The sequence below is a fragment of the Tinamus guttatus genome, unplaced genomic scaffold (assembly GCF_059628265.1).
Source record: "Tinamus guttatus ecotype Peru unplaced genomic scaffold, ASM5962826v1 Tinamus_guttatus_pri_ptg000008l, whole genome shotgun sequence".
NCBI lineage: Eukaryota > Metazoa > Chordata > Aves > Tinamiformes > Tinamidae > Tinamus > Tinamus guttatus.
Window position 1 is genome coordinate 3212064 of NW_028288542.1, and position 27735 is coordinate 3239798.

Genomic DNA, 27735 nt, shown 5'->3' on the forward strand with positions numbered 1-27735 from the left:
TAGAGTGTAGGAACAAAACTGGCAACCACGGGAGTATCCAAAAATCTTGAAGATTTAATCAATTTTTTAAAATTATACAACTATAACAAGTGCCTGTAGAATTTTTTTCCAATTCTCTCTGGCTTTGGTAGTCCAATACTGTTACATAAAGGAGGTGCAGCAGAGAGAGTCATCCTCACTTCTTACTTGACTGCTACATCTCAGCTGCTAACCCTAGAGCTGCAAAGCACTCTGTTTGGCCAAAAGACTCTGAAGAGCCCTGGTGATGTCCCTCTTCTGCATGCAATTACTGACTCCTTTTCAAGAAAAGCTGCAGTATCCTTATTCAGCACTTCAAGAGACTGATGCTTGAAGTGTTTGATGGTAAGTTGCTTGGTCCAAAGCCTGCTGCAGGCAATGGGATTCATTCATATAAAATAAATTATTTGTCCTGCTATGGTGTACCAGAAGCTGGAGGAAGACAGGTGGCATGTGCAAAGGCATTGTGGAAGGAGGAAAACATAACTCTGTTATATTATTGTGCTAACTTCTTACTGTGAAGTGTGTTGGGAAAAAAAAAAAAAAACACTCTGAGTTCATGTTTTGAATATGCTTAGCTACCTACTCTGAAATGAGGATCTCACTTTCATTACTTTGGACTCAGAGGCACTGGAATAAGAGAAATCCCAGCTGGGTCCAGAGCTATTTTCAAGTTTCCTTGGCACCTTGGATGTCTAAGAAAACCGTTTTTATTAATACTGATGGACAGATAGGTTTGACAGCACCTTGACTCCCAGCTCTGTCCAGAGACCAGGGAGAGCCAGGACCCTCTCTTGCTCCCTGTTCAGCCTCTATTTTTGATATTATGCCTCTTTCATTCACCAGGCCAGGCATTTTGTACTGCTTGCTTTGCTGCCGTCAGCTTTGGCTGGAAACACTTTCCTCCTGCTCTGCTTGTGTAGCTACTTTGATGGCTTCTCCTTGCACCTTCCAGTGTGGAGACTAAAGCTTCATCTCCCACCAGACCCACCTTCAGAACTGGTGCCAGAGGCACACAGCTGAGCAGCCCTGGATCTTGATGGCAAATTCATTTATGCTGTGCTAGCTTACATAACCGCAGATAGGCATGGCCGTAGTACATTTGTATCATGGGAGAGTTGCTCTTAAAAATCTGCTTCAGGCATTTTCTTCTTTTTTTTTTTCAAACTAGAAATCAGACAGGGGCCTAGAAGATCAGTTCCTCCCAAGCTCTACTTGGCTTGCGAGTGGAGAAAAGGGGCCAAAGATGGCCTGGTGCCATCGCTCGCTTGTCGAGGACATGCTTAGCTTTCCATGTAGATCAGCCTCAGGCTGCCCTTGCTCAGATTTGGCTACATGGTCCAGGTTTGGCTGCAGCAGCCCCACAGCAGCTGTCCCACAGCCAAGAATAGCTCATCAGCCCTCTGGCCACTCTTCCCTTCCCTAGATGCCTCCTGCAGGTCTGCCACATATCCCAGAGCCAAATCTTCAGGCAGCTCAGGGGAGAGGGCCAATGAAACCCAGTAACCCCTTTTCCCCAGGGATGTGCCTGGCAGCTGAGCCTGGGGGCGAGCTCCTCTGGGTTGCTGGACAGACGGGCAGCAGATAGAGCAGAGACAATGGCAAACCCAACAGGGAGAGGCTGCCTCTGCCTTTGGCAGTGTGCGAAAGGAAGCAACACCAGCCAGGATGGGCTGAAAGTGTGAGCGGGAAGCCCGAAACCAGGCGGCCTGACCGCATCAGGCTTTCGGCTTGGGAATCGAGGTTAGTCACTCCTACTTCTGTGCTTCATTCCGCCATACCACTGCTTAGGAAGCGCCCGCTGGGAGCAGGTGCAGGGGCGGCCTCCGGGGGAAGGGGAAGCCGAGAGGGCCGGGCCGGCTGTGGGGGCTGCCGAGCCGCCCCGCAGGGCCGACCTCCCGCGGCCGCGGGGCACCCGGGCTGGGGGCGGCGGGGGCCGCGCTCCGCTCTGCTGGCCGTGATTCAGCAGCCACCGCTGCCGCTTCGCAGGGGCACCGCAGTGCCCGTGCCAACGGCCGCCCGCCTCAACGGCCGCCGGTCCCAACGGCCGCCCGCTTCAACGGTCGTCGGCGCTAACGGCTCCCACTCCAACGGCCGCGGGTCCCAACGGCCGAGCACCCCAACGGCCGCCGACTCCCTCGGCAGCAGGAGGCGGCGCGAGGCGCCCCCCTTCCCGCCCCCCTTCGCTGCCTTCCCTCCCTCTCTCCTTCCCGCCTCCTGCCGCTCCCTCCCTCCCTCCCTCTCAGCCTGCGCAGCCCCCGCCGCCGCCCGCTGCGCAGAGCGCCGCGCCGCGCCGGCGGGGGCATGTCGAGCCAGCGCTGCTTCGCCAACCGCTTCGATGACTACCAGGGCAGCCCCGCGGCGGCGGGCAAGGAGGCGGCGGCGGCGGGCAAGGAGGCGGCCGTGCCGCTCGTGACGGCCACCATCGAGCGCATCCTGCGCGAGCTGCCGCCGCTGGGCGCCTGCCAGGGCGGGCTGTACGGCGGCGTGGCCGGCGTGGCCTACATGCTCTACCACGTCGCGCAGTGCCCGCTCTTCGCGCCCTCGCGGGACGCCTACCTGCGGGCCGCCCGCCGCCTCGCGGACGCCTGCGTGCGCTACCAGGAGGGCGGCGGCGAGGCGGACGCCGACACCCGCGCCGCCTTCCTGCTGGGCGGCGCCGGCGTGTACGCGGTGGCGGCGCTCGTCTACGGCGCCCTGGGGCTGCCCGAGCTGGCGCGCGCGCTGGGCAAGTTCCGCGAGCTGTGCGAGCTGTGCGCGCCGCTCTCCTTCCTCGAGTGCGGCTCCGACGAGCTCTTCGTGGGCCGCGCCGGCTACCTGTGCGCCGCGCTCGTGCTCAAGCAGCGCCTGGGCATGGAGGTGAGGGCGGCCGCGCGGCGCGGGCTGCGCGCGGGGGGCGCCCGGTGGAGGCGCCGGCGCTCGGGCTCTCGCCGCAAAAATAACGCGGGAGAAGCCCGCGGTGTTTGGGGGAATCGGGGCCCTGTGTCTTGGCGCTTTGAAGCTGGGTGCTTCTGCACGCGGAAGACGCGGTTGCAGTTCAAGATGCCGTTGATTTCGGCAGTCGGGGTTTCGCCCTCCGCCAGGGCTTGCACTGGCTGCCCCGGGATAATAATTAATGCTGCCCATGCCGTTTGCTATGACTATGCTGCCAGCGAGTGGCCAGTGCTGTACCCGAGCGGGCATTTCTTAGATCGCACTCCTGTTCCCTTGTCATGTCTGATCTTTGTTTCCTCTGTTAGTCACAGATTTGCGAGTTCCAATGCTTCTGGCTTCTTTGTCTCCTGGGAGGAGAAGCGAGTGCTACAAGTAAATAAATACAGTAAAAACAAGGAGCTCTGCCCTGTCCAGTATCAGTCATGGCAGTTGGAGTGCAAGGAAATCCATTTATTGTAGATACTCGTGCAGAAAAGGCAAAAAGGATGTTAAATCCTTTGATTTTCTTTGACCGCTTTGCCCAAAAATTCTTACAACACTAAACATTTGAAGTAGCATATGTGCTAACTGTCTCTTTGGCCAGGGTTTTGTCAGAAGAAACATAATTGTAAAATGGTTGTGTTGTGGTTATGAATAACATAGCCATAACTTTTCAGTGTGGCAGCATTCTTTTGTCCTGAGGGGCAGATTGATCTTTGCAGCCGCAGCTCAGTCCTACACAGAACATGTGGCAGCACTGGTGTGAGGGGACGCACGGTTATTCTCGTAGTCCAAGTCATTCTGGTGCTTACGATGATGGTGTGCCACACCAGCCATAGGAGAGAGGCACCCTGGCCCCTGATGCTCCATCTATTTCCCCATCCGTTGGTCTTATACCCTTGAAGCAGGTGCGGTCTCTTGGTGCCTTCTGACGGGCCTTACAAAGAAGGGAAAAGCCCTCCTCTCTGCTTGCTTTCTTGCTGAAGGTGTGAAGCTGTGCTTCGACACAGCAGTAAAGAGTTAAACTACCCCACAGCCAAACACAGGTCTGCACATGTTGTGGATTCCCTCTAGCAGCTGGGCGTGAGGACAGTGTTTTGGCGTTTATTTTGACAGAGTCACACCTGGAATACCCCGAATCCAAATCCTGTGTCCTCCTGCTCATGTTTTCTCTGGTGAGCTAGGCATCCTTTCCTAGCATTTACCACATTGTAATTTTAAGTGCATAGTGAAAGAAACAGAAAAGCAAAATAATTATGACTGTTAAGTGTTAATAAAAATAGTTTTATTTTTGAATTTTAATAAAAATTCTAGAACTTTTAATTAAAATATTTTATGCCTAAAGTATTTTTTTCTCTTTTGCTCTTGGTTATAAAACAATGATCTGTAGCCATGTATAGTCATACCTGGGCAAAATTTGTATCCACTGATGAGCATTCCCATTCTAATACAGAGCTGCTTTAGTTAACACACAGCCAGGCCAGATCCTGCATCTTTTCACACTGGAAAAAAAGATGCCCAGAGCAGGTACACGTCATTTATTACTCAAGGTCAAACAGTAAGTCAGGTACAACCTAGAATAGCAGCGATGTCTTGTGACTCTAACCGCTAGAAAATGCCATCTCCTGTAATTTGATTGTGCACAGTCTCACCTGGATCATTGCAGTGTGTTTTGTTTCTTGCCGTGTGCCTTTCCGAGGCTGCTGTGCAAACATTTCCAGCACAAACTGAAATCCATCCCTTAGGTCAAAATGTGGCCATTGCAGTCTCTATGACTTTTTTTTTTCCTCTCTCTCTCCTCTAGATAATTAGATAGATGAGAAATTCATTGCCCTAGAAAAGCAGTTTTGTGAACAAAATTTAGAGTTTCTGTTGAGGGCTTGATTCTTTTTCTGTTGAGGGCTTGATTCTTTTCTGGTCAGGGAAAGGAGGAGACTACTTTATGTCAGTAAAAGTGAGGTTAGCTCAATTCTCCTTCCCTCATTCTGCAGCTCTTTGCTTGGCAGTCTCAGTGTTTCAAGGCTTGTCCAGAAAGTTAACTGACTGCCTGGAAAGATCCAGTCTGTTGAGCAGCATTGATCTCATGTGAAGACAGGATTCCCATTCTGCTCATTTTCAGAGTTTTAGGCTAATGCGGCATTTTCTCCCAATGAATATTGATTCACCTGAGTGAATTGGAAGGCTGACTTTTGCATGAGTCAGGGTTGCTTTGGCTGGTGAGACTTGGTGGGATTTGCCTTCGTTATGCACAGCCATGCTGTTTGTTAGGAAAGACATTTGTTTTGAGCTTATTTCTGCTACACTTTAATCAGTGCTTCCTGTAAAGAAATGGCTAAAATATTTTTTTTGACAGAAACAGTGTTTCGTTTTGATTTGTTACATATAAACAAGATGCTTGTGCTTTAATGTTTATACTTTCCTTAGCCTCAATGCTCTTCCTTTGTTCAGGGAAGTTTTGTTTTCCGTTCTGTCTTCTTTAAGTACATCTGATGCTTCTAGTGTTATCTTCTGCAAAGATGTTACAGCCATGTAGCACAGTTTAGGTTGGCTTTTTATAACTGGCTGATTCAGTGGGGTTGACTGACTTCCACTAGCTTTGGGATACAGCAAAAAACCACGCAGCACCCAACAACAGGACACCACATAGGAGGCAAAACAGTAAAACCCAGCATGGCAGCCCTGTGCTGTGGTTTCAGTGAAGGGGCAGTAATTTTGAATCACATTTCAGATGTTTTAAGAGACCCTTCCTTGCCAGTACCTGGAGGGCTGGTCTGCTGAATGAGCCCCTGGCGCAGCAAGACAGTGAAAGCAGCCAGTTCCCTGCACTGAGGCAGAGACTGAGAGTTTGCAGAGGTTGTTAGGCTCTTTCATGCCGTTGGCTGAGTAAGTTTTCTGTCTCTACCCATGCTTTCTACCCATATACACACAGTCACACAGCGCGTGGAGAGGCAGCAAAAGGGCAATGCTCTTTCTGGAAGCATTCGTGTGACCGTAGGGCCCTGCCAGAAAGTCTGTCTTCTCTGGCTGCTGTGTATGACCAGAGCATGTCACACAGGCCCTGGCACAGACTCGATGTGAGATTTTGGCCATGCAGAATTTAAATGAGATACCAGTAATGATAAAAAGCTCCTGACCTTAGCCGGCCTCTTTTAAATAAATATGTGTTCTTTTTCCATGGTTTTCCAGACCACACACTTAGGTCAGATTTTGAATTAATTTGTTTAAATTAATTGTTGAAATTAAATTGGGAGTTTGAAATAAATTGGGGTTTTTTGTTTGTTTGTTTGTTTGTTTTTTAATAAAGAGGAACAAAGAGGGTAATTTAAATATGTTTGGTTTTGGAAAGCACTATGAGAGAGCTTGGGTCTAAATTTCAGAACTGCTCCATTTCTCCTCAGTACGGTAACACAAATCTGTTTGTTTGTTTGTTTATTTATTTATTTTCAGCATGCAGATTCTCAGCCTGAGTCACCCAGAATGAATGGCCTCATGGATTCAATTCCACACAGTGGAAGCTGAATATCCAATTGCAGAGATAGAGAATATACTTTTGAAAATGTTGCATTTAAGTGTATTGTTTAACCACCAATGGAAAGCATTGTAATACAGACATTTCAGAGTGGATCCTGCCAGAATTGGGAGTTTGATTGAAACAAGTTTGTACACATATATTTTGTTGCAGATATAAGGATTTTTACAGTTTATAGATGATGAGTGGTAGCAATCCACCACTCTTGTCTTCTGTAAGGACAGTCTCATACAAAAGCTGTGTCAGGTTTCTCTGTGCTTCTTTGTGCTGGTGTAAAAAAAATTTTGCCTATGCAGTCTCATCTTTTTGCTGACAAAGCAAGCTAAGCTGTGCAGAACCAAAGTTACAGCATCGCTATTTAACGAGAGAGAGAGAGATTTACCCAGGAGAATCTTCTGTATCCAGAATGAATCTGTCTGCCTTCCCATCCACCTCTTTAACCCTCTAAATTTCACATTCTAGAAGTTAACTCTTAACCCTGGACAGCTCATGCATCTTCCTTGTTTCTGTGGAGAACTTTTAGGTCACCCTTTAGAGTCTGTCAGTACTGCTCCTTAGCCTGCTGGAAGCAACTCTGTTCCATGCAAAGGGTCCTTCCCTCCTGCATAGCAGCAAGTGCTGCCTCTGCAGCACTGCTGGGCTCAAGATTGAGATCTGAATCGCAAAAACCAGGAGTCAGAATGGAGATGTTTTTGTGTACACAGTGCTGCTCAGTCCTCTGGACCTGTTGAGCACATCTGGTGTCTCCATTCTCCAAGCAGCCAGAGCCTTCAGAGCACCTAGACTGAAGAACCAGTGAAGATCTCAGGGAGAGGGGTAGATTTTGGGTGGCAGCTGGTGCTACCCACAGCATTAGTCACTTAAGGTCAGTCTGATGGAATACAAGAAGTTTTTCAAATGTATTGCCTTAATAATTTCTAGATTTTTATATTTTATGGTTTGTGCGTATGTCAACAGTTCCTTTGATACAATTCTGTATTTCATCAGCTTTATCTGGTTTTTATGTCTGTAGTGATCCAGGACATGGTGTTTTTGATGTGGTTCTCACAAAGGATGTAGAGTTTCTCCCCTGCAATTAACTCAAAGGGTAGTGTATCCAGCAGTCCTGACTGGCATAGCAGAAAGAGCGTGTGAGCAGAGTGTGTGCATGTGTTGGAGTGCGTGAAAGGAGAGAGACAGGGAAGAGATGGAAAGAAATGAAGTTTGTCAGAGACTTAGAAGAGAGGAGACTATAAGAGCCAAGAACAGAATGAGAAAAAGGTAGGAGAGTAAAATACCAGCAAAAAGTATAAAAATAGAAAACTGGAAAGGAGTAATAGAATTCACAGCTAAATGGAAGAAAGACAAGAAATAACCTAGACCCTGGAGCAGGAGAGATTAAAAAAATAAAATTAAAATTGGATCCTCTGGCAAGCTGGTGTGATATAGTGACTAATGTACTTTATTTAAAAGAAGAAGAACACTCAGCAGAAGAGTTAGGGGCAGGGAGAAAGCAGCCTAAGGAAGGGCTAGAGGAGTAAATGCTGCAGTAGGCTGAGGAAAACCGTTTTTTTATCTGCTTGGTCTTTGATTGTGGCACTTCTGCTACCATATTTTCTTTGCATAGGTTTATATGTGTGTGTACTCACATAATAGTTACCATTATGTCCAATGCTTGCCAATACCGAATGTAAAATTGTTTGGTTTTACATAGTTTCTTTCTCTAAGGTATAACTGAAATCACTGCTTGATGTCTAGAAGCACATGCGGAGATTTTCCGGAACATTTCTGTACTTCCGACACTGACTTTTCCTAGCGCGTGCATCTTATACTGTAAGTTAGTAGGTATCCCCACCTGTAATGCTGTTAGGAAACCTTACCTGTCAGACTAGAGAAATAAAAATGTAAAAGATGGAACTACTCTAAAAAGCAGAAGAGAGCACAGGAGGTCAAGAACAGTTGCCAGTGAAAAAGTAACATGATCAGCTCTTTGCAGCATTAAAACAGGGGGATAAAATTAAGCCTGAAGTATCTTGGTAGTCATTTAATACTCATCATTAGGACATTAGAACTGCAGGTAAACCAGTGCCCAGCTGTGCACCACAAGTAGCCGGGCTCAGATACAGAAACGATCCCCTTCTCGCCTTCCACTTTCTTAAACCAGTCGGTCCTACCTCCTCTCTGCTAATCCAGCTGGACAGTCTTAAAATCAGCCCTTAGCTCTGTGGCCAGGCTGTGGAGAGAAGGCAGAGGAGGTGCCAGCCCCACGGGCTGCTCGGAGCCCGGAGTGCAGCCCAGCAGGGCACCGCGTGAGGTGTGTGCTGCAGACGGGCGTCTTGTTTGTCAGCCAGCTTCACCATCTCCTCCTCCGCTTCTTTTTTAAATCTGAATTCACTATGTGCAATCAGGTCACCACTTCTGCTGAGGCTGTTTGTCAAAACGCCTCTTGGTCTGTGTCTGTCAGGCACTTCTTCAGCTATGGACAAGCATGAGATTAAGCACTGGGTGCTGTTGCGTAACCTTCTGTCCCCGCCGCCGCAACAGAGCACAAGGAAAATACCCTGTCAGAAGCAATCATTTCTTATCTGTTTTTTTAGGTTTATTTCCAAGTAATAGTTACTCAACTGTTTAATTTTTGTCTAGGAGCAGAAGGCAAAATAATTAAATTCAGACAAACATGATCAAGAAATATCTTAATAGCAATCCAAGCTGTTGCTGAATCATTTGATGTTTTTCAATTCAGAATATTACGATGTCTAAGAGCAGAACCATAAATCTGTTTTTTTTTCAGCAGATCAGCATTCTTGAATCCCTCATTTTAATGTGTTATTGTCTCTTGATGAAGAACAGAGCATCGCCAGTGAGACAGAATGGATGTCAGATAGCACTGAGTGGCCAAGGAAAAGAAAAATTAATCATGGAAGGTAAAACCACCTTCCAGATGTCCAGGGCATTTAGCTGTTTTATATAGCTGGTGTGTTCTTCACAGATAACATTGATTCACTCACTAGAACAGTGTTTTATGATGCTGAAGGATTAATTGTGAGAAGCATAATTGAGGATGGCGAATTGAGGAAGTTCTGGTTGGATTTAGATTTGAGTCTGTGCACAGTTCTGGCACAGACTTCTCTAGTCGAGCAGAAAGGTAACATGGTGTTTCTTGCAGGTCTTACTTCTATGTATACAGCTGAGTGAGATGTTTGCATCTCACACCAGCATGACACTGACGCACATCTGCCTCGTGACCTGCCCTAATCCAGATCTTTTAATAGGCTGCTGCTACATGGCCAGATATTTTAGGAAAGGCCAGTGAATAAGTGGAGTAGGTAGAGGTGATGGGATGCCAGGGAATCACTGAACCACAGGCATTGTGCTGGCAAATTGAAAATGAGAAGCTCTTGCAAGTGGAGGAGCATTGTTTCTTCATGCCAAATAGTTTCCTTTCTTCCCTGAAGAAAACTGAGGATAAGTCGTTCTACTTAGTAACACTACATGTGCCATGATAGATTCAAGGACATCTATGCAGTAGCAGGGTTCCTCTACTGACATACATTTGCAACACTGTATTTGAGAAGACCGTGTTAAGTTTTCATTTTGTCCATTTTAGAAAAAAATGAAATCTAAAGGAGTGCATGCAGGTTAAGCCTCTCTCTTCTTGTGGTTTGCCTTGATTACTAATGTAGAGATACAGGTCAGTATAAGCACTTTTCTCGCCACCGATTGTGTCCTGCAGCCTCATGGTTGTCTCGGGAGGTCTTTGGGCTTCATGAGGGATGTTTCATATGCTCTTGGACCCGCCACCAGCACGAGGTAGTGGAAGCCTATCCTTTTATCTTTATAAATAATATTTCTTATGGCTTCATTCAGCATCTCCAAAGGTGGTTTTTGGCTTTCCAGAAGTAAAGACTATCCTGTAGAAAATAATACTGTATGCAGAGATTGGAAACATCATCCTTGCCGTGGACATTCATGTGACTTTGAGCGTGTCATTTTCTCTAAGGTTTTGACACTGCCATCTTCTCTTTGTAAAACTAACCCCTAATTTCTCAGTGTTTCTACCTGCCATCTCTATATTTTTGATTGTTATATCTCGTTGGTTTAGTTTTTAAGATTAAAGGATGGAATAAGTCAAAATTGCAGTTATAATAGCAATGGGTCCCAAAATACACGTTCCCAAGTGTAACTCTTTAAATCTAATGAGACATAAGATAGTCAAATATGACATTGAGGAATATTCGTAATGGCAGAGCAACAAAACAATCTCCCTTCAGACTCTTCAAGTGAATGTTGATTTGTTTGTTCTCAGTCTTGCAGAGCAGAATCAGCTATGAGCTTTCTCCTACCAGGCTGCCATTTTTGTACGCATGCATTTTGATGATAAAAATATCTGGGAATAATGCTTATGTAATTGCTACAAATTTCGCCAGAAGGCAAAACCTAGACAGAGTGATAGTAGGAGCGGATTGAGCCTGTTTTGGTTTTGCTCTCTGAAGATTACAGAACTGATAGTTTATTTTGGTAAACAAATATTGTGGAGTATTTTTTTTTTAATGAGGTAAGTTGAGTCAAATTCAGAGTTAAATCTAAAGATATTTAGAGGAGTAAATTCACAGACACAGAGCCTCAGTCAGTAAATGCATCCTCCTTGCTGTCAGTCTTTGCTGTACCAGGAGAAGGCAATTTTTTTCCCCAGTGGCTGAGTATTAAGATTGACAAAATTGCTCCTAGCTTTTGCAGGCAAGTCTCCTGATGCTGAACAGTGTTAGGATAAAAGATTTTTTAAAAAAGCAACCCCAAACTGGGAATGTGCTATGGTTGAAGGGCACCTTCAGTGCCTTGCGTCCCTGCAATGCTGACTGTGTTAGTGAAAATGCCCAGATGATCCTAAGATGTGGATTGTACCGCACAAATCAGGGAGGGAAGGGAATGCTGTAACAATATTAAAGGAAAATTATTTCCTGATTCTACATATTAAAAAGAGAAGAATTCTCTTCTCTTTGCCAGTGGTCCCACATTATGTATGACTAGGCTTGGATGTGTCAGGGGAGGGAGGCACCTCCCCAAGCTGAGTATGGGCCAGAAGTGGTAAAAGATTCTTCCTGGTTTCTGTGCACAGCCAGGACACTGCTTTAGTGCAGGGGCTTGGGGCAAGGTCCTTTTGTCATGTCCCTTCCCTTCCCCCAAAAAAACTTTTGCAAGGCAGCCCCCAAATGAATCAGCTGGCAACTCTTCTGTGCCCTCCTGAGGCCTTGAAATGAAGTTGCCTTAATCCAAAGGACATCAGAACATTTTAAACATACAGAAAAAGTAGAGAAGACATCTGGCAGTTTTAAATACATGTAGTTTAACATAATAAGCTTGACTGGAAAACACATCTTTTGCCAGTTGTAGCTCTAGATACAGCTTGCCACGTCTTCCCATCTTTCCCCTTCTCCCCATAGGGCTGTAGAGTATTATCATGTTGAACAACAAGTTGCTGGAAGTGGAGCATGGGATTGAGCACTCCTAGAGTAGCTACAGCACAGGATACTCAGTAGCAGGAGGTGGTAATGATTCCTGTTAGTTATTTACGCAGCACTTCGATATAGTCAGCTGCAAGGTAACAGCCAAATGCACTCACACAATGATTGTTTCTTATTGCTGGTCCTTTTCTTTCTTCCCCTGCAAAGTGTGAACTCCTTGGAGTAATCAAAATCACATCTTCTGGCCCTGCAGTCTCTTTTTCCTGAGGTGTGCTGGCTCATTATAGACTGTCACATCTGAGGGTGAGTTCTGCAAAGGGAAGATTGATAACAGTATATTTTTTTATTTCAGGATCAAATGGTGAAGTTTTAACAAAGAAAACAGTACAATTGTGGCCTTATTAATCAGCAACTAATTTATGTTTTACAGAGCATGGCATCCCACACTTCCTCAGATTGATCCCGTCACCCTTATTCTGCCCTTGAAACGTGGCAATATTGAATTCTAAGTATCTGTCTGTATTTGAAGTGTGACTTGAATTAGAGCTGGATTTGCAGGCATATTTAGAGATGACAGTAGAAGCAATGTGTGCCACTGGCAACTCTTATTACTGTCTTTGCTTCAAAATTGTCTTTGTCAATGTGCGTGGGAAGCCCCAGAAGGCAGCACAGAGATCATTAGGCTTATTACTACATCAGCCCGCCACCACCTTTGGGAGGAAGGGTAACATTCACATGACTCAAAGGACCCGCTCACCTTCATCTTGTTTTCCTCCATTACTCTGTCAGCATTCTTCTGGTAGCCTAAGTTGGTGTTTCTACTGAGAGGCCTATTGGCATGGCACAAACTGCAGATCACGATGCCAACGTGGAGTTCTCTGGAATTATCTTTGCTTGAAAGCAGGGCTGATACCACTTCAGAGTGACTTGCTCGTGCTGCTGTTAGCCTGTGAATGGTACTATCCTATGGTTTACCTCACTTAACCGCCTTTGCAGGTAGCCACATTATTTCCCAGCAGCTAATCACTAGGCATACTTCTAGATATCACATGCCTTATAAATACCTACATAATAAACTGTGCATATAAAGCAGCAGGACTTGGAAGAATAACGAAGTCTTGCGAGACAAACAAGATCACTTGCTGGAAGTAACAGTATTAGAGAATTAGTGGCTGATAGAAGAACAGCAGCCAATACCTTGTTTACATTTGAATAAAGCTTTTGAGGCAGTGTCAAATATAATCTTCCCTGAAAACCCAATTCACGCTGCCTTGGATGAGGATGTTGTTTGTGGATTTCAAATTGGCCGAAAGGCCATAAGCAAAGCCAATCATAAATGCTAATAAAGGATGAGAACTTGAACTACAGAGATGGATGTAGGAATCAGCCTAATATATTATCTTCACTAATGATCCAAAAGAGGCAGTTTACTGGATAAGAACGACTTAAACTTTCAAACTGAGGCAAGTGCCAAATATGCTACATAGGCAGAGGGAAAGTAAGAAGACAGTTGAAGAGATTTAAAAAATGAGCTAAAAGGATGTCTATTTTTAGCAATATGAGCACATGTATCTAGGGAGAATTACCTACAATACTTATCCTCTGTGCTCAGAAGAATCTGAGACCCAAGCAATGAGGAGCATGACAGGGCCAGAATTACTCGTATGTTTAATTCATGTGAGTGTTAGCATATGGTCTGCATATCTGTTGCATCGTTGCTTGCACATCTGGAGGTAACCTGATAGCACATCAGAGTGCTACACATTGATGTAAAACAACATCACAGGTTTCCTTGCATTTATTCTGCATGGGAAGGAACAGCTAGTGGAAATGAAGTGATAATCAGGCAGTCCTGATAGGAGCTGATGCAGTACAGCACCAAGAAGGCCAGTGGAGTTTGGACTGCCTACACAGGTGTACCATCCCACAGAAACATCATAGTTTCACACTATACATTTCTTCAGGTCTTCCCATTGCCTTAAATCTATTCTAGATGCCCAAGTTCAAAAGTTTTATTATCAAAACTTTGTCCGGCTGCCGACTGCGGTTGGAGGTGCAAATGTCCAAGGCAAGTCCCCCTCCTGCAGTTTCAGTTGAAATTACTTGTGTAAAATACTCAAATGTTCTGTGCTCAGGGCCTGAAGGGAAGTACCCAAAATTCCAGGCTCTAAAGTCATTCAGTTTCCCTGACACCCACCTGTGTTACCTAAAGCACCGCCGTGGACATCATCTGTACAGACAAATACATCTGTACATTGCACACTGCTTGTGTGGAGCGAGGAGCTGGTTCCTCACAGCCGTACATGAGCAAAATCTTCTTGGAAACTGCAGGCTCGGAATCCAATGAACGGGATACGTCTTCAAATAGCAGGAATTTGGGGACTAACGGCTACTCAGATCAGACCAGAGATGTGGATCTGTATTCCCCACATCTATCTGAATGCCCCGCTCTTTGGGCTGTAGGAACCTGCTGCTGTGATGGGAGAGTAACCTGAGCTGTTAGTGTTTTGGGTTGGGTAGAAGAATACAAAATAGAGTGAAAGGTTTTCCTGTGACTGTCCTCTCAGCCACTGTCCTCCTCTCCCATGATCTTTTCTGTTTTTTTTTTTTTTTCTTCTGTCATGAGGCTTAGAGAAGGCATATTTATTTTTTATTTAGTTTACTAATCTTGTGGATGAAGTATGCTCACTTGCAGAGAGAGAGGGGAGGTGAATATCTGCAAAGCAGCCCTAAAGGTGTTGGAGTTAAACTAGAATTGCTGCATGAGGAAGATAAGAGAACTGGATGTTGATGAAGGATGAGTAATCCAGTACCTTTAACGTAAACAGAAGAAAACCATAAGACTGCCTAATGGCATATAGAAAAAAAATCTGTCTTCTTTTGCTTTGAATGTAGCTGGCATATTTTATGAGTTGCAGCCAAGTAAACAATGCTAAACATAACACTGAGGAAGCCAAAAAAGGAAGAACAAATAACCGTTCAAACAATAAGCCAGACACTTCATAAATGAATAGATGTGCTTTTGCTTACATTGTAATATTTGATTAGTTATAAAGTTGTAATATGTTTTTGACCAGTATACTCCAGCCCTAATGCTGTAGATCTTGGAGAAAAAAAACATGCCCTGAAAAACAGTGGAAATTTGATTTGGGCACTACAGTCAAGACGTGTCTGCATGCATGAAACAAGACTTAAGAGAACAGCTTAAAAGATTAATTATTTTGTTAAAATGGATATCAAATGTGGTAAAATAGTTTTGCCTTTGTCCAGTATATTTTGATGCTAGGTATTTAAACTGCCATCTATCATTTTATTCCTTGTTTTTCTAAATGTTGTATGATGTGTTTGCAGAGTAAGTAGCTTTGCAGTAAGAGAGATAGATCCTGTCCCAAAAGAAATATAAACCGTAATTTGGATATCTGGCTTCAAGACAGCAGTGACTAATACCTGAACTGAAATCAGTAAGCTCCTTTCATTTAGATATGGAAGAAGGTATATTGGGCAGCTTGTTATAGGAAATAATCTTCTTCAGAATATTAATTGATGTCAAGCAAAATTGCTGCACAAGTTCCAGGAAGGACTCCTGCTTGCTTGTAAACCCAGTTTTATTCATGGAGCGTGCACAGCCTGGAATCGAAGAAGCAAAGAAAATTTCTTTACTGAGTATAACTTAAAATGTTACTGTGTATAACTTAAAATGTTAAAGTGAAGGCATGCACTCCACACTCACTGAAGAATTCAGTGTTGGCTCTACTGTATTTTTTTGGGTTGTCTAATCAGCTTCTGAAAGCAAGGTCAGCATTTTACTCTGCCAAGGAAACTGTATTCCTGTAGTCTCAGTATTAGAGACAAATCTCAGGGCAAAATTAACATTGATCTCAAAGGACTGCAAACCTGATCTACTGCATTACTGGCAAGACGTGGGGCTTCAATAATTTGGAAGAATAATTACATGGCATAGGAAACCTACTTTATTGATCTAATTACTAAGTGAATTATTGAAGTCCATTCCTGGCGGTCATGAATTTGCTTCTTTTTCTATATCTATGTTAGGACTGATATTAGATGAGCCAGTAAAACTTCCAGCTCTTCTATAATACTTGCCAGGAATTACACTTCTCAAGTCAAGACCCATTCAGGTCAATGAGGACTTTGATATTAAAAGCAGCATGAATGATTTAACAAGGGAATTGACTTTGACAAAATGAAGAAGTAGATGCTGGAAGGGACTGTGCAGCTCTTTTCCATCGCTCCAAGTGATTAAGATGACAGAATTACTTATGATGAGTTGCAGTATGGATGTACTTAAAGATACTGTCAAAGAACTAGCAATCGATCTTTCTCAGTCTCCATGAGGTAAATTTTTTGTATTGTATCACATAGTTTCTTCCATTGTAATCTGTTGTTTTGATTCTGCATTTCCTTGATTTTACTTGAGCAACGTGCTCACTGTTGTTGAAACAAGTGCAGCTTTCATGACACATGCAACTGCTGCATGAAAACGGGATGTGTGACAACCTGGAAGGAGGCGCAGGAGGCTCAGAGGCGAGACAGGCTTCATGCAGGAATTCGGTCACAGAGATACAACTCTGAAGGGTGCAGTAGAAAACCACATAACCATATGAATCTGCTATGTGTAGGCTGCTTACTCTTTTCTCCAGGCCAGCACCAGGCTCAATTTGTGTTCAGGCCATTCTCTTCTGTCATAGATAATTAGCACCGACCACGGGAAGCAAGAGCTCTTTTATTCTTCATCTTCCTCCCCCTCTTTCCCAGAAACAGTTATATCAACAAGTTTCTGTTTTGTGGCACTTCTTCCAGTGTAATTTTCATTGCCATCTTTCAAATGAGCACCCAACTGGCTCTTCAAAACCAAGGCAAGAAACACTAGAACCGCAGAGCACAGAGTCTCTGAGAGATCACTACACTAGTGAAGTTTTGTAAAATAAGACAACAGAAAGGGTGCACTTTGTTGTTGTCCCTTGTTCCTCTTATCCAAACACTAACAAGCTGATCCCTTCCAAGGAGACCTGTCTAAGCTGCCATAGCAAATGACAGTGCCCAAGTAAACTGGACTTGAATCACTTTTGAGTTGAGATTTAGGACAGTGCCATGGCTCCTGCATGTTTGGGAACGCTCTGCCATCCATGTTACAAAGTTTTAATATTTTGCAAGGAGGACAGTGTCTCATGAATCCTCTCTCATGCTGCAGTGGAGCTGGAAGAGTTGGTAATGGCTCTTATGCCCAGGTTATAAAAACTGCACACACCAGGGCAGCTCTGCCACAAGAAGAAATGTCTGTGGAGCAGACGAAGGATTCACTTCAAATGAGCCAGCAGACCTGCTGTTACAGGCAAGTAAGCTGATCCAAAATACATGGGTAGAACATATGTTGCTTGCTTGCCAGCATAAGAGATGGGATGGGATCCTGGGACAGCACAACTACAACACACCAGGCTGCCAGTTACTCAGTGCAGAGTGCATCGTGTCCAGCCTGGCAGATGTATAGACTCATAATGAAAATCTGCCAAGAACACTTGCAGAAGGCAGGAGGAGAGCTCTGCCATCAGGATGTGACTGCTCTGTGGCTGCGGTTTTGGCATGAGTCCACTGCAGACCTCCTGTGCTGATACACTTTCTGACTGGGGCTAAACTCAGTCAAAGGGTTTCCCACTGATGAAGAGGCTTTTACATAAATAATCTTGCTCCTGTCTATGCAGGGAGCACAGACAAAAGGGAAGCAGTTTCTAAGCGGCACCAATCTCTGCTCATTTGTAGCTGTCATAGACTGCAGTGATGTCCAGAGCGGGTCTGCTTGGCACCCAGCAGCTCTGAAGAAGGGTTTGAATAGCAGACAGGTGACTACTGATATATCCATTTTGGCCAGATGACAGGATCTGTTCCCCAGAAATGGCTCAGCCATGCCTTATGGCCATGGCCAGTAATAATAAAGAAGGAAAACAATTTTGCTTCTCTGTTGAAGAAATTTTGGGTAGAATTCAGTAAGGTAAAATTAGTCCTGTCTGAGCAAGACTAAGGTTGTAGCTTATTTAATTGTAAATCTTACCTGTTCCATTTTTAAATAAGCTAATTAATTCAGAATCACAGAATGGCTGAGGTTGGAAGGGACCTCTAAAGATCATCCAGTCCAACCCCGCTGCTCCAGCAGGGACACCTAGAGCACGTGGCACAGGGCGGCATCCAGGTGGGTTTGGAAGATCTCCAGAGAAGGAGACTCCACAGCCTCTCCGGGCAGCCTGTGCCAGGGCTCTGTCACCACCACAGGAAAGAAATTCTTCCTCACGTGGAGGCGGAACTTCCTGTGTTTTAATTTATACCCATTAGCCCTTGTTCTATTGCTGACCACCACCGAGAAGAGTTTGGCCCCCAAGAGTTGGCCCCAAGAGTTTGGCCTACATTCACACCTCAGGTACTTGTACATGTTGATCAGATTCTCAGTCGTCTCTTCTCCAGGCTAAACATGCCCAGCTCGCTTAGTCTTTCCTCATAAGAGAGTTGTCTGAGTCCCTCGATCATAACTGCATTTGTCTGCCAAATTAAGTTCTGGGCTCTGTGTTCTGCTGAGGGGACTCTAATTCCCTCCTAGACAGGCCAGGGCATGCAGCTGGGAGGCGGGAAGCCGATCAGGGAACGTGAAGGAGCTGCTATTTGGTAGCTGTGCCCTGCCTGCACATTCATGCAGTTGTGTTAACATGCAATCGGAGCAAGTGCGCTCTCTAAAAAGTACTTTTCATGGTGATGTTACAGCACAAAGCCTGTTGTATTAGAAATGGTACCCTCGCTAGTTCAGGAAGTAACTTCATTCCTTGAGAGGAATAAAGGAACTTTATTCTCCTTTATTCCAGAAGAGTTAAAAAGCTCTTTAAAGGTGGGCTTGACCTTGGCTGGTAGGAACGCAGCCAGCTGCACAGTCTTTTTACCACAGTTTTGAACATTATACCTGATTCCCAGGCTCCCTCTGCTGGCCTTCCAGAATGTGGCACTAGTGGCACTTAGTTCTCCTAGACTGACCCATTTTCTTTCAGCTTATTTTTGACACTCTTTACAGCACCACAAAAAGCTCGGGATCAGATTCATGTAAATGACTTTTTAAACGTGCGTCAGGGGCAGGGCTGATGTTTTAAATGTGTATTTAAAAGATTTTACCTGCATAGAAGACTTTCTCCATAATAATGTAAGAGTACATGTTACCTCCTAAAACTACCGATGCATCTATATGCAGAAAATATATAGAATATTCATCTATAAGAGATATGTGACACTCTGTAATGCCTTCTATTAAATATGTGCAGGAAAGATTTGTCAGAAACAAATAAAAATCTCTGAACTAAAAGTTTGCAATCTGTAAATCCATCCGATGTAAATATGCAGCTTTATGTAGTCATGCTTTTCAAAAGGTAAATCATGACGCAAAGGATTAGTACCAAGCATTCGGAGGAATGATAAAGTACTAAAAACTTTACTGTAAGAAGACACAAAGAAGAGTGAGTTCTGCTTCCCTCTGCCTAATCCTCAAGGTCAAACTAGCTGCCTGCACTTTTTGAAAGACACAAACATGACAACATTTTTATAACCAATAGATTATGAACTCCCTCTTGATGGGTGAAAAGGAGCTGTGAAATCAGATACTTCCAGCTAAACAGTCTCGGGCTGCAAAAGGCTGACAGCAAAAAAAGCACAATGCTCCATGGTTGTTATAGACGCAGCACTTCCTAGCTGGTTTTTATCAGGGATTTACTGACTACCTGGCTTAAATAATTCACATATATGTGGAATGCTGTGGAGGAAGAAGGTGCATGGTCTGGAGTGACACAAAAGGAAACGGGAGAGGCTGTAGAAACAACATAGCGGTGCCCTTGACTGTACGTCGGGTTCCTACGTGTTGATCTAGTGCAAACACCAAGGGCTGCAGTGCTCCCTAAGTGTTGTACTTAACATAGAGATATATGGGCAAGCAGCTGTCACCAGTGCAAATAGAGGGGCTTTTTAGCAGCAGGCAACACCGCTGGGCAGTGAGGGAAAGCAGGAAATAGCTCCAGCAACCAAATGAAACGGAAACTGCAGGAGAGAGAGAAAATCTTCTGAGTAAAGTCTTCTGAACTGGGATTTAGGGAGGATACTAAAATGAACATTTCAGCGATAGGTTGGGGTATCTTTAAAAGCAGAAAAGGAGTTTGCTGCAAAATAAAATGACCAGCAGCATGAGATGTCTTGATGTCAGTAGTCTTTTGGATTAGTATTGATATAACAAAGAATAGTTTTACCTCCTACTAGGTAGCCAATTCATATTAAATCTTACTAAACAAGTTTCTCAGGTACACAGATATCTCAAGTACGACTTTCTTTTCCTGACTAGTATATTTTATTATTGGCTTTATTCTCCGTTACAGCATCTCACAGGTTTCACCTGAGGATGCAGTATCAATAAGCAAATTTTCCTCTGAAAGACTGTGGGTTGATCTGCCTCTTTCTTTGCTGATCCTAGTTAAACATACCGCTCCGTAATTTGCTGACGCAAGGAGGGATTGTGACTACAATGAAGTGAAAATGAGCATTAGGCACCCAAGCAACCCTAGGTCTAGTTTGTACTACTACAATGGAACAAAAATGAAAAAAATCTTATAAAGTTTTTACAGAGATTTTATTGAAATGAAATGTAACCACCCAAAGAGGATCTGAAATGTGATATCTAATCATTAAACCTTTGGAAGGCCACTAATAACCAGCATCTCTGTTCTCAGTGAACCAGTTCCTAGAATAAGAAGTAAATAGAAACCTTCCATATCAAAATGTTTTGGAAAAGGAGGCAGCTGCCCTGCACGGTCTGTGGAGCCAAGTGCTTGGTAAGAAATGTTTGGAGTCAGCACAGATGTTTAGAGTCAGAGCACGGGCTCAATGGTGAGAGAGAGAAAGTTATTTTAAGAGAAATAGATATATTTAATTTCCATTTTCTTTTTACTAATCTGGAAATGCCCCAAGATGGGTTGATTTTAGTCATACCTTTTAACTGCAATTTGAATGGTCAGACTAGAAACCTTGATTTAAGCCATCAGTTTGCAATTACATTTGCATTTAGGCTTTTTGCATGTTGGGGACGAGGTGATATAACAAATAATAATAATATATAATAATAATAAATAATAAATAGCTAACATAAATAGCTAAATAATAATAGCTCTTTATGCCAACTGAAAGAATACACTATGTATACACTTAAGTAATCACAAAGCTTAAGTGTCTTAAGTGTCACAGAGCCTAAAGCTTAACTTTCTACACTTATATGAAAAATGGGGAATGATGCATTTCTTTCTAGGTAGCATTACATTACTCAGTAGTGTATAAGGGTGGATTTTGGTAGAAATGGGTGTCCATTTAAAATACACAAATCAGCATTTTAAAGGAGTTCTGAAGTCAATTAAAAATTAAATGTGATGAACGTAAAAATAGGTTTATCAAAACATGATTTTTATTGAAAGCTAGTTGATTTATAAAATAGAGGAACCATAACATACAGAAAATTCCCTGATTTTTTTTCTCCTTGCATTTCAGATTTACAACTAGAAGATCTTATCCTTTGCGTTTATTTTTAAAGTGATATCTTACTAATCCTTTTACAAAGTATATGATTTGGAGGATTAGATCCAAAACTGCAAGACTAAAAAATCAGAACCCTAAAGAGAATGCAGTGTCTGCCACTATGTTTGTGATTTGCTCATTTGCTTAGAAATTAAACTACTTTTGTAAATTCAGTGAAGCTAATTCATTTACAATTGCTGAAAAATAAGTGGAGTCTTAACAACTTATTTACTTCTATTTCAGGAAAATTACAGAACATTAATCAAGACCAGAACTAGGTTGCCTTTCAAGTTGTACAAGTATTATTGTGATCTGGAGCAACTATACTGAAATGTATTGCTATCAGGCAGCAAGATAAGAGAGGCAAAGAATGTTTTTCATAGTGAAGTTCTAAGTGGTATTAATTATTTGTAGCATCTTTTTTCGGTCGAACCAAAGTATATAGTTTATAATAAGCATTCTCTCCATATTTAATGCTAGATATTTTTTAATCATGGAGAAGTAATTGAAAGTCCTCTGAAAATATAAATTATAGCAAGAGGAAATGTGTTCAGAAAAGTTTTAAAGACACACTCTTGATGTTCCAGCTGGTTTTAAGACAGCTATTTGTCTTATCAAAGCTATTTATTCAGACTTCTTTTCTGCGTTATTTTGTCTTTTATTTCTTGGTTCTCTTTTTCTTTTCTTTCTTTCTCTCTTTGTTTATTTCAAAATACTGCTGTCATACTGGTTTCCCCTAAAGCCAAAAACAACCTACCACAAGTGACTGATGTAATGACAGTGGGCGTCGTACGGTGGTGGCTGACACAGGGAATTGCTGATGAGGGCAATGCAGAGCAAAGCACCAGCGTTGTGGCTAACGCCTGCAAAACAGATTCTGCATTGAATGCTTCAAGTCAGTGACTCGAAGAAGTTCGTGTCTGGGGAAATACATGATTTGTCAATCCCATTTACCTTCTGGCACCTTGGAAGGAGGTGCCCTTCAATGTCTTATTTAGGACTCCTGATAAAATAAAGGCATTTGACCTTTTCACCTTGATGAAGTTCAACAAATGTAACTAGCTTCTGTTCATACAAGTCTGCCTTCTGCTTCATTTTCATTAGCATTTTGTCAAAGTAAGAATGCCTATTTTTTTTTCTTTTTATAGTGAGCTGTTTCTGAACACAAATATTCAGTATTTATTTAGAATAGAACATATCATTTTTTCTTTCTTGAAAAAACCTCTGTGCTCTTCGGTTCGTCCTGATAAAGCCCGTACCATTCACACATTTTCTAAGCCCGTCCCCTTTGTGCTCTCCTAATCTCCCTTCACGCAGCCTCCAGGCTGTTGTGGTGCAGCTTGTCTGCTGCTTGCTGGCAGCTGCCCTCAGGCCGATGTGTCTGCGGGAGAGATGGGCGGTAGCTCTTAGCGGGCCTCCTTTCACCCCGTGTGTGCAGCTCAAGATTTGGGAAACATTATGTAAATGTAGTGTGTTATGTGAGGGACTTCTAATAGTGCGGTGCGTTATGGCACGCTCCCATGATTAAAAGCCTTGCTTTGTCTTTTGCACCAGGAGAAGAGCAGACGTCTGAAAGATGTCTAAAAAAGAACATAATTATAATAGACTTTGTGTTTGTTTTGATGTTTCTATTTAGGTATTGACTCCAGCGCAGATAAAATCCATTTGCCTGGCTATATTAGAGTCGGGAAAGCAATATGCAGTGAAGAAGAGGAAACCATTCCCGCTCATGTACTCCTACTATGGGACAGAGTATCTGGGTGAGTAGGAAAGACCAACTGCTGTGTAAGTGATGCAGCGCTCTGATGCTTTGGCAGCGAACACTGCAGAGATCAAATATATAAAACATTCTGCGTGGGATTCATTGCCTCTGAGGTTGGACTTTTTCCTTTCCTCAGAGTAGTGTTTCTAGCCATCTTTTTTTCCCTCAAGGGAGAACAGGGCTCAAACTGGTCAGCTCCTACCTGGCAGGAGCAGCTTAGTTGGAGCTCATCTGAGGCAGTGGTGACAAGTCATTGCACAGGTTCCTTGTGGGGTCCTTGAGGTACAGGATCACAGCGCAGGAGGTGTGAGATGGGGTTGCAGACGTTAGTGACAGTGCAGTGACAATGCGATACTGCTCCACAGATGCTGGCAGGTGCACCCAATTCTTGCCATGAACTTCAGGTTTCAGCTAGTTGTTGTGCTGAACTCGTAACTGGAAACATATTTTATGGTCCAGGTTCAATCTAGCTTCAACAAAGACCTCAGAAGAATGGTTCAGTTTCAAGTCTGTGCCTAAAAAATGACATCTCGAAACATCTTTCATTTTAGGTTCAGTTCAGCTTTGTGATTCAAGTCACTCATACCATAGTGAGAGCATACAAAATTCATGTGAAATTTTGCTTAATTTGAGGAGTGGAAAAGGCAGAGGTGGTACCAAATCATAGTGTCATGCACCTAAGATACTTCAGGACATAGAACCTAATCGTACCCTCTCTTTCTCACCTCTGTTGCTGTTCTTTCCAGGTGCAGCCCATGGGCTTTCCTCCATCCTTCAGATGTTGCTCTCCTATTATGAGTACCTCCAGCCAGCAGATCAGGAGCTTGTGTGGCAGAGCGTTGACTTTCTCATGGATCAAGAGCAGAACAGCAACTGGCCGCCGGAGCTGGGAGAGACGATTGAGCGGGAGAATGAGCTTGTCCACTGGTGTCACGGAGCTCCAGGTTCTTTTCAAACTGATGCTATGAAACAGGCAGATGCTGATCATGTTGTTTTTCCACGTTAGGTGATTCCATGTAGAAGATAAGTCAGGTTAAATTTGTCTGATTTTGACAGTTTACGGGAAGCTGGCAGATTTTTTTTTTCTTGCAGTTAGGAGTCATTTATTTATTGCTGAAGCAGCTGGAAAGGCAGATGTATCTTTGACTTTAAAAGCATATGTGATCATAGCTGAATGAATTCTGCCTGGTGATCTGTGTGATCCTTTTGTTCCACACTCTTACTCCCTTGAGTGACAAGCCTTTGAAGAATGGTACAGATGAGCTGAACGGCAGCATATGGCCCGATGGAAAAATTGTGTACAAAGCTACACAGGTGCAGATACACCTGTGAGTTTTGGGAAAGCCTTTAGAAGAGTTTCTGCCCCTGCGCTTACCAAAATGCAGGTTTAAACCTGCAGGTATTACACAGATAATGCAGAAATCAGACTCTAGAGAAGTTTGTGGTAGCATGAGCCTCTTCTTTCTGGAACTTACCCATATGCAACTGCTTTTGAGACAGAAGCAGAGTTCTTAGTTTGGGCTGATGAACCAAGGGTGATGTCTGTTAGATGAAAATCTAATTCTGTAGCCAAGTGATTTTGGCAAGCAGTGCTGTATGTTGAGACACTGTTTTGCCGCTGGGCAGAATTTGGTAGCTAACGAGTCATGATTCTGTAACCTGAACCTCCCGGGTTACAGGAAAGCTGACTTCAAGGGTGTTCATGAGCATTGGTGCATTGCTGTTAAAGATGCTCAATTTAAATTACAAAAGTACCTCATTGTACTAATTGTTCATTCTGCTGATGCTTTATCTTTTTCTTGGTATGATTAATGAACAAGCTTCTTGCTCTTACATTCTGAATGGAGAACATTTTTTGTATAATGATTTTTTAAAAATTATTTTTAAGAGGAGGAAACTTGACTTGTGGGAGACCTGGCCAAGTGAGGCAATGCTGGGGGAGGATGCCCTCCTCATCCTAGGATCTTGAGAGTGGCCTTTGCCTGGGTTTAAGTTGCTGCCGACAAAAGCAGTGAGACGGAACCAAGGTGACAAAATCCCAAAGGCTATTATAGAAGAGACATTTTAAAGTTATTTAAGTTAATTAAATGTTATTGTTCTCTCCTATAAAATCTATTCTGTTCCACAGGTAATATTCTGTTCATGGGTAATAAAACTCAGGTAGTTTACAAGAACATTTTTCAGCTGCTCCAGTGTATGTTCAGACCACAAGTGAGCTGTTTTAAACATTTCCCGAGGGACTTGATTTGGTTGTATGTCCTATGAATGCTTTTGACATTACATTGTACAGCTGTGCAATTTTGATTTTGGAGATTATGATTAATACATTTGAATATTTTCTTAAATAAGTGAAGGAACAAGAATTCAAACCCACTAGGAGACAGTGCTAAAAGCTTACTGTTTTAAAGGCAAAAATATGACTCCTGTTTTAAATTGTTGAAGGACTGGGAAAGTTAGAGTAAACCCTGAAATTAAGTCATGCACTGAGAGGATTGAGAGTGGTATTGTCAAAGATAGTGGCTAAGTATATCTTACTGCATGCTTTTGGTGTACCAGATGGCATATGCCTGTATCTAGCATAGAGACATGTAATACAGTCATGTATAGGGCACGAGACCACATTTTCTGATGTATTAATTTTGCATTTTCTTACGCATTCTTTTAAGCCCTTGGCTGTACTTATTATAAAGGACAATTTCTCTGCTATCTTCTAGGCATTGCATACCTGTTTGCCAAAGCTTACCTGGTTTCCAAGAAGCCTCAGTACCTGGACACTTGCATCCGCTGTGGAGAGCTGACTTGGCAGAAAGGCCTCTTGAAGAAGGGACCAGGGATCTGCCATGGGGTGGCCGGTAGTGCCTATGTGTTCCTGCTCCTATACCGGCTCACTGGGAACTCCAAATACATTTACAGGGCCCAAAAGTTAGTTCCTTCCTACCTTCTGCATGTAAGGCAGTAATCCCAAGTTTCAAGAACATTTAGGGGGCTGGTCAAAATCTGTGATCACAACCCTCTGATGAATCGCAAGTGTTTAAAACTCTCATATAATTCTGTTTCTTGGAGGTTCCCTCTGATTCGTGGGGCAAATGCACTTTGCAGAGTGCCCTGAAGTTCTAGTTTGAGGATGTCCAAAGCTTGATTTGAGTTCATCTTGGCTCCCTTCCTGCCCACAAGCCTGGGATTTTTCTAAAGGAAATCTGGGTGGGTGGGTGGAAAGGAGTGTTGCACCTACCGGTCTCCTCATACTGGGAGGTCAGCCAAGTTGCATACCCAAGCCCAGGAGCAGGATAAAATGAGATATTGTTTATTATATTGATTCATCTTGATTTTCAGAGCATTTGACACTGTCCCTACTAAAAGTGGCAAACAAGGTTAGGACTTCCTTTGCTGTGTACTTTATAAACACAGCTCTCACCCCAGTCTTAACCAGATGAGCATTGTGCTGTTCATCTTACTTCAATAATTGTGCCACATTGCAGCAGATATCTTTAATTTATATTTCTGTGATTTACTTTACATGTTCAAAATGAAGGCATTCACTCTTCATAACTGTTTTTCTTTCAGCATAGAATAATGAGGAGAAATGGTGTGGTAATTAGGGAGACTTATTTTCAGGCAATTGTTTTGCAGTAAGAACATTTCATTTTAGTTATTCCAGCACCACACAATTTGTTGCATCAATACAAAACATTGCCTGAATTCCACTAAAATAATAACCGGTCTAAAAGTTATCAATAGGGTAAACAAATGTTTAATGAGATGTATTATAGAGACATAGAAAAAAAGTTTATAGCTCTTAAAGAAGCACAGCACATGTACAGACTGCTAAGCTTCTGCCCTTCTTGAGCTAGTGATGTCGGCTTAGTGTGGAAGACAGCACAAATTTGCAGATAAGGTTAAAAAACAAACACCCTATTTTTAAGTTGTTGATAAAATGATGCTTTCAAACAATGAGTAAGCAGATATACAGGCATGCCAGACAATAAGAAGCTTGCTTTGTTTTTCTGTTTCCTAGGTTCGCGGAGTTCTTATTCACAGAAGAATTTAAGGCTGGCTCCCGGGCCTTAGAAAGCGTATACAGTTTGTACGAAGGCTTCTCGGGGACTGTGTGTTTCCTGACTGATTTGCTGCAGCCCAACCAGGCCGAGTTCCCTCTCTTCAGCGTCTTTGTGTAGCGGGCAACAAGCTCCAAGGGCTCCCGGCGACACGAGGGGGCACCTGCAGTTTCACCCATCTGCCCGGAGAGGTTCCTTACGAAACAAGCCAGTGGCACCACTAACGCTAGCCTTAATGTCACGTGGGGCAGGCGAAGCAGGAAACACATGGGGGCTTGGGGAGGGAAGCGTGGGGCTGGGGGAAAAAAAAAAAGCGGTTCAGTGAAAAAAAAAGGGGGGGGAATGACTGAATTTGGTGGGGGTCAATATTTAGCTGTAATAAGAAGCAAAAATCTAATTATTCAAGTGAGAGGGAAAGGG

General features: G+C 43.4%; 1 protein-coding gene across 1 annotated transcript; it reads left to right on the top strand.

Annotated features, from left to right (window-relative positions):
* The first annotated feature begins 2322 nt into the window (after positions 1-2322).
* LANCL3 (LanC like family member 3) lies at positions 2323-27600 on the top strand. Its single transcript, XM_088521741.1, has 5 exons — positions 2323-2877; positions 23135-23258; positions 24007-24204; positions 25975-26182; positions 27276-27600. Exons 1-5 carry the CDS (start codon positions 2323-2325, stop codon positions 27433-27435), a joined length of 1245 nt encoding a protein of 414 aa, XP_088377867.1. The 3' UTR covers positions 27436-27600.
* The last annotated feature ends 135 nt before the right edge of the window (positions 27601-27735 follow it).

Coding starts and splice junctions, on each gene's coding strand:
- LANCL3 (XM_088521741.1), top strand. CDS start 2,323: ATGTCGAGCCAGCGCTGCTTCGCCAACCGCTTCGATGACTACCAGGGC. Junction 2,878..23,134: donor AGCAGCGCCTGGGCATGGAG/GTGAGGGCGGCC, acceptor GTTTCTATTTAG/GTATTGACTCCAGCGCAGAT. Junction 24,205..25,974: donor CTGGTGTCACGGAGCTCCAG/GTTCTTTTCAAA, acceptor GCTATCTTCTAG/GCATTGCATACCTGTTTGCC.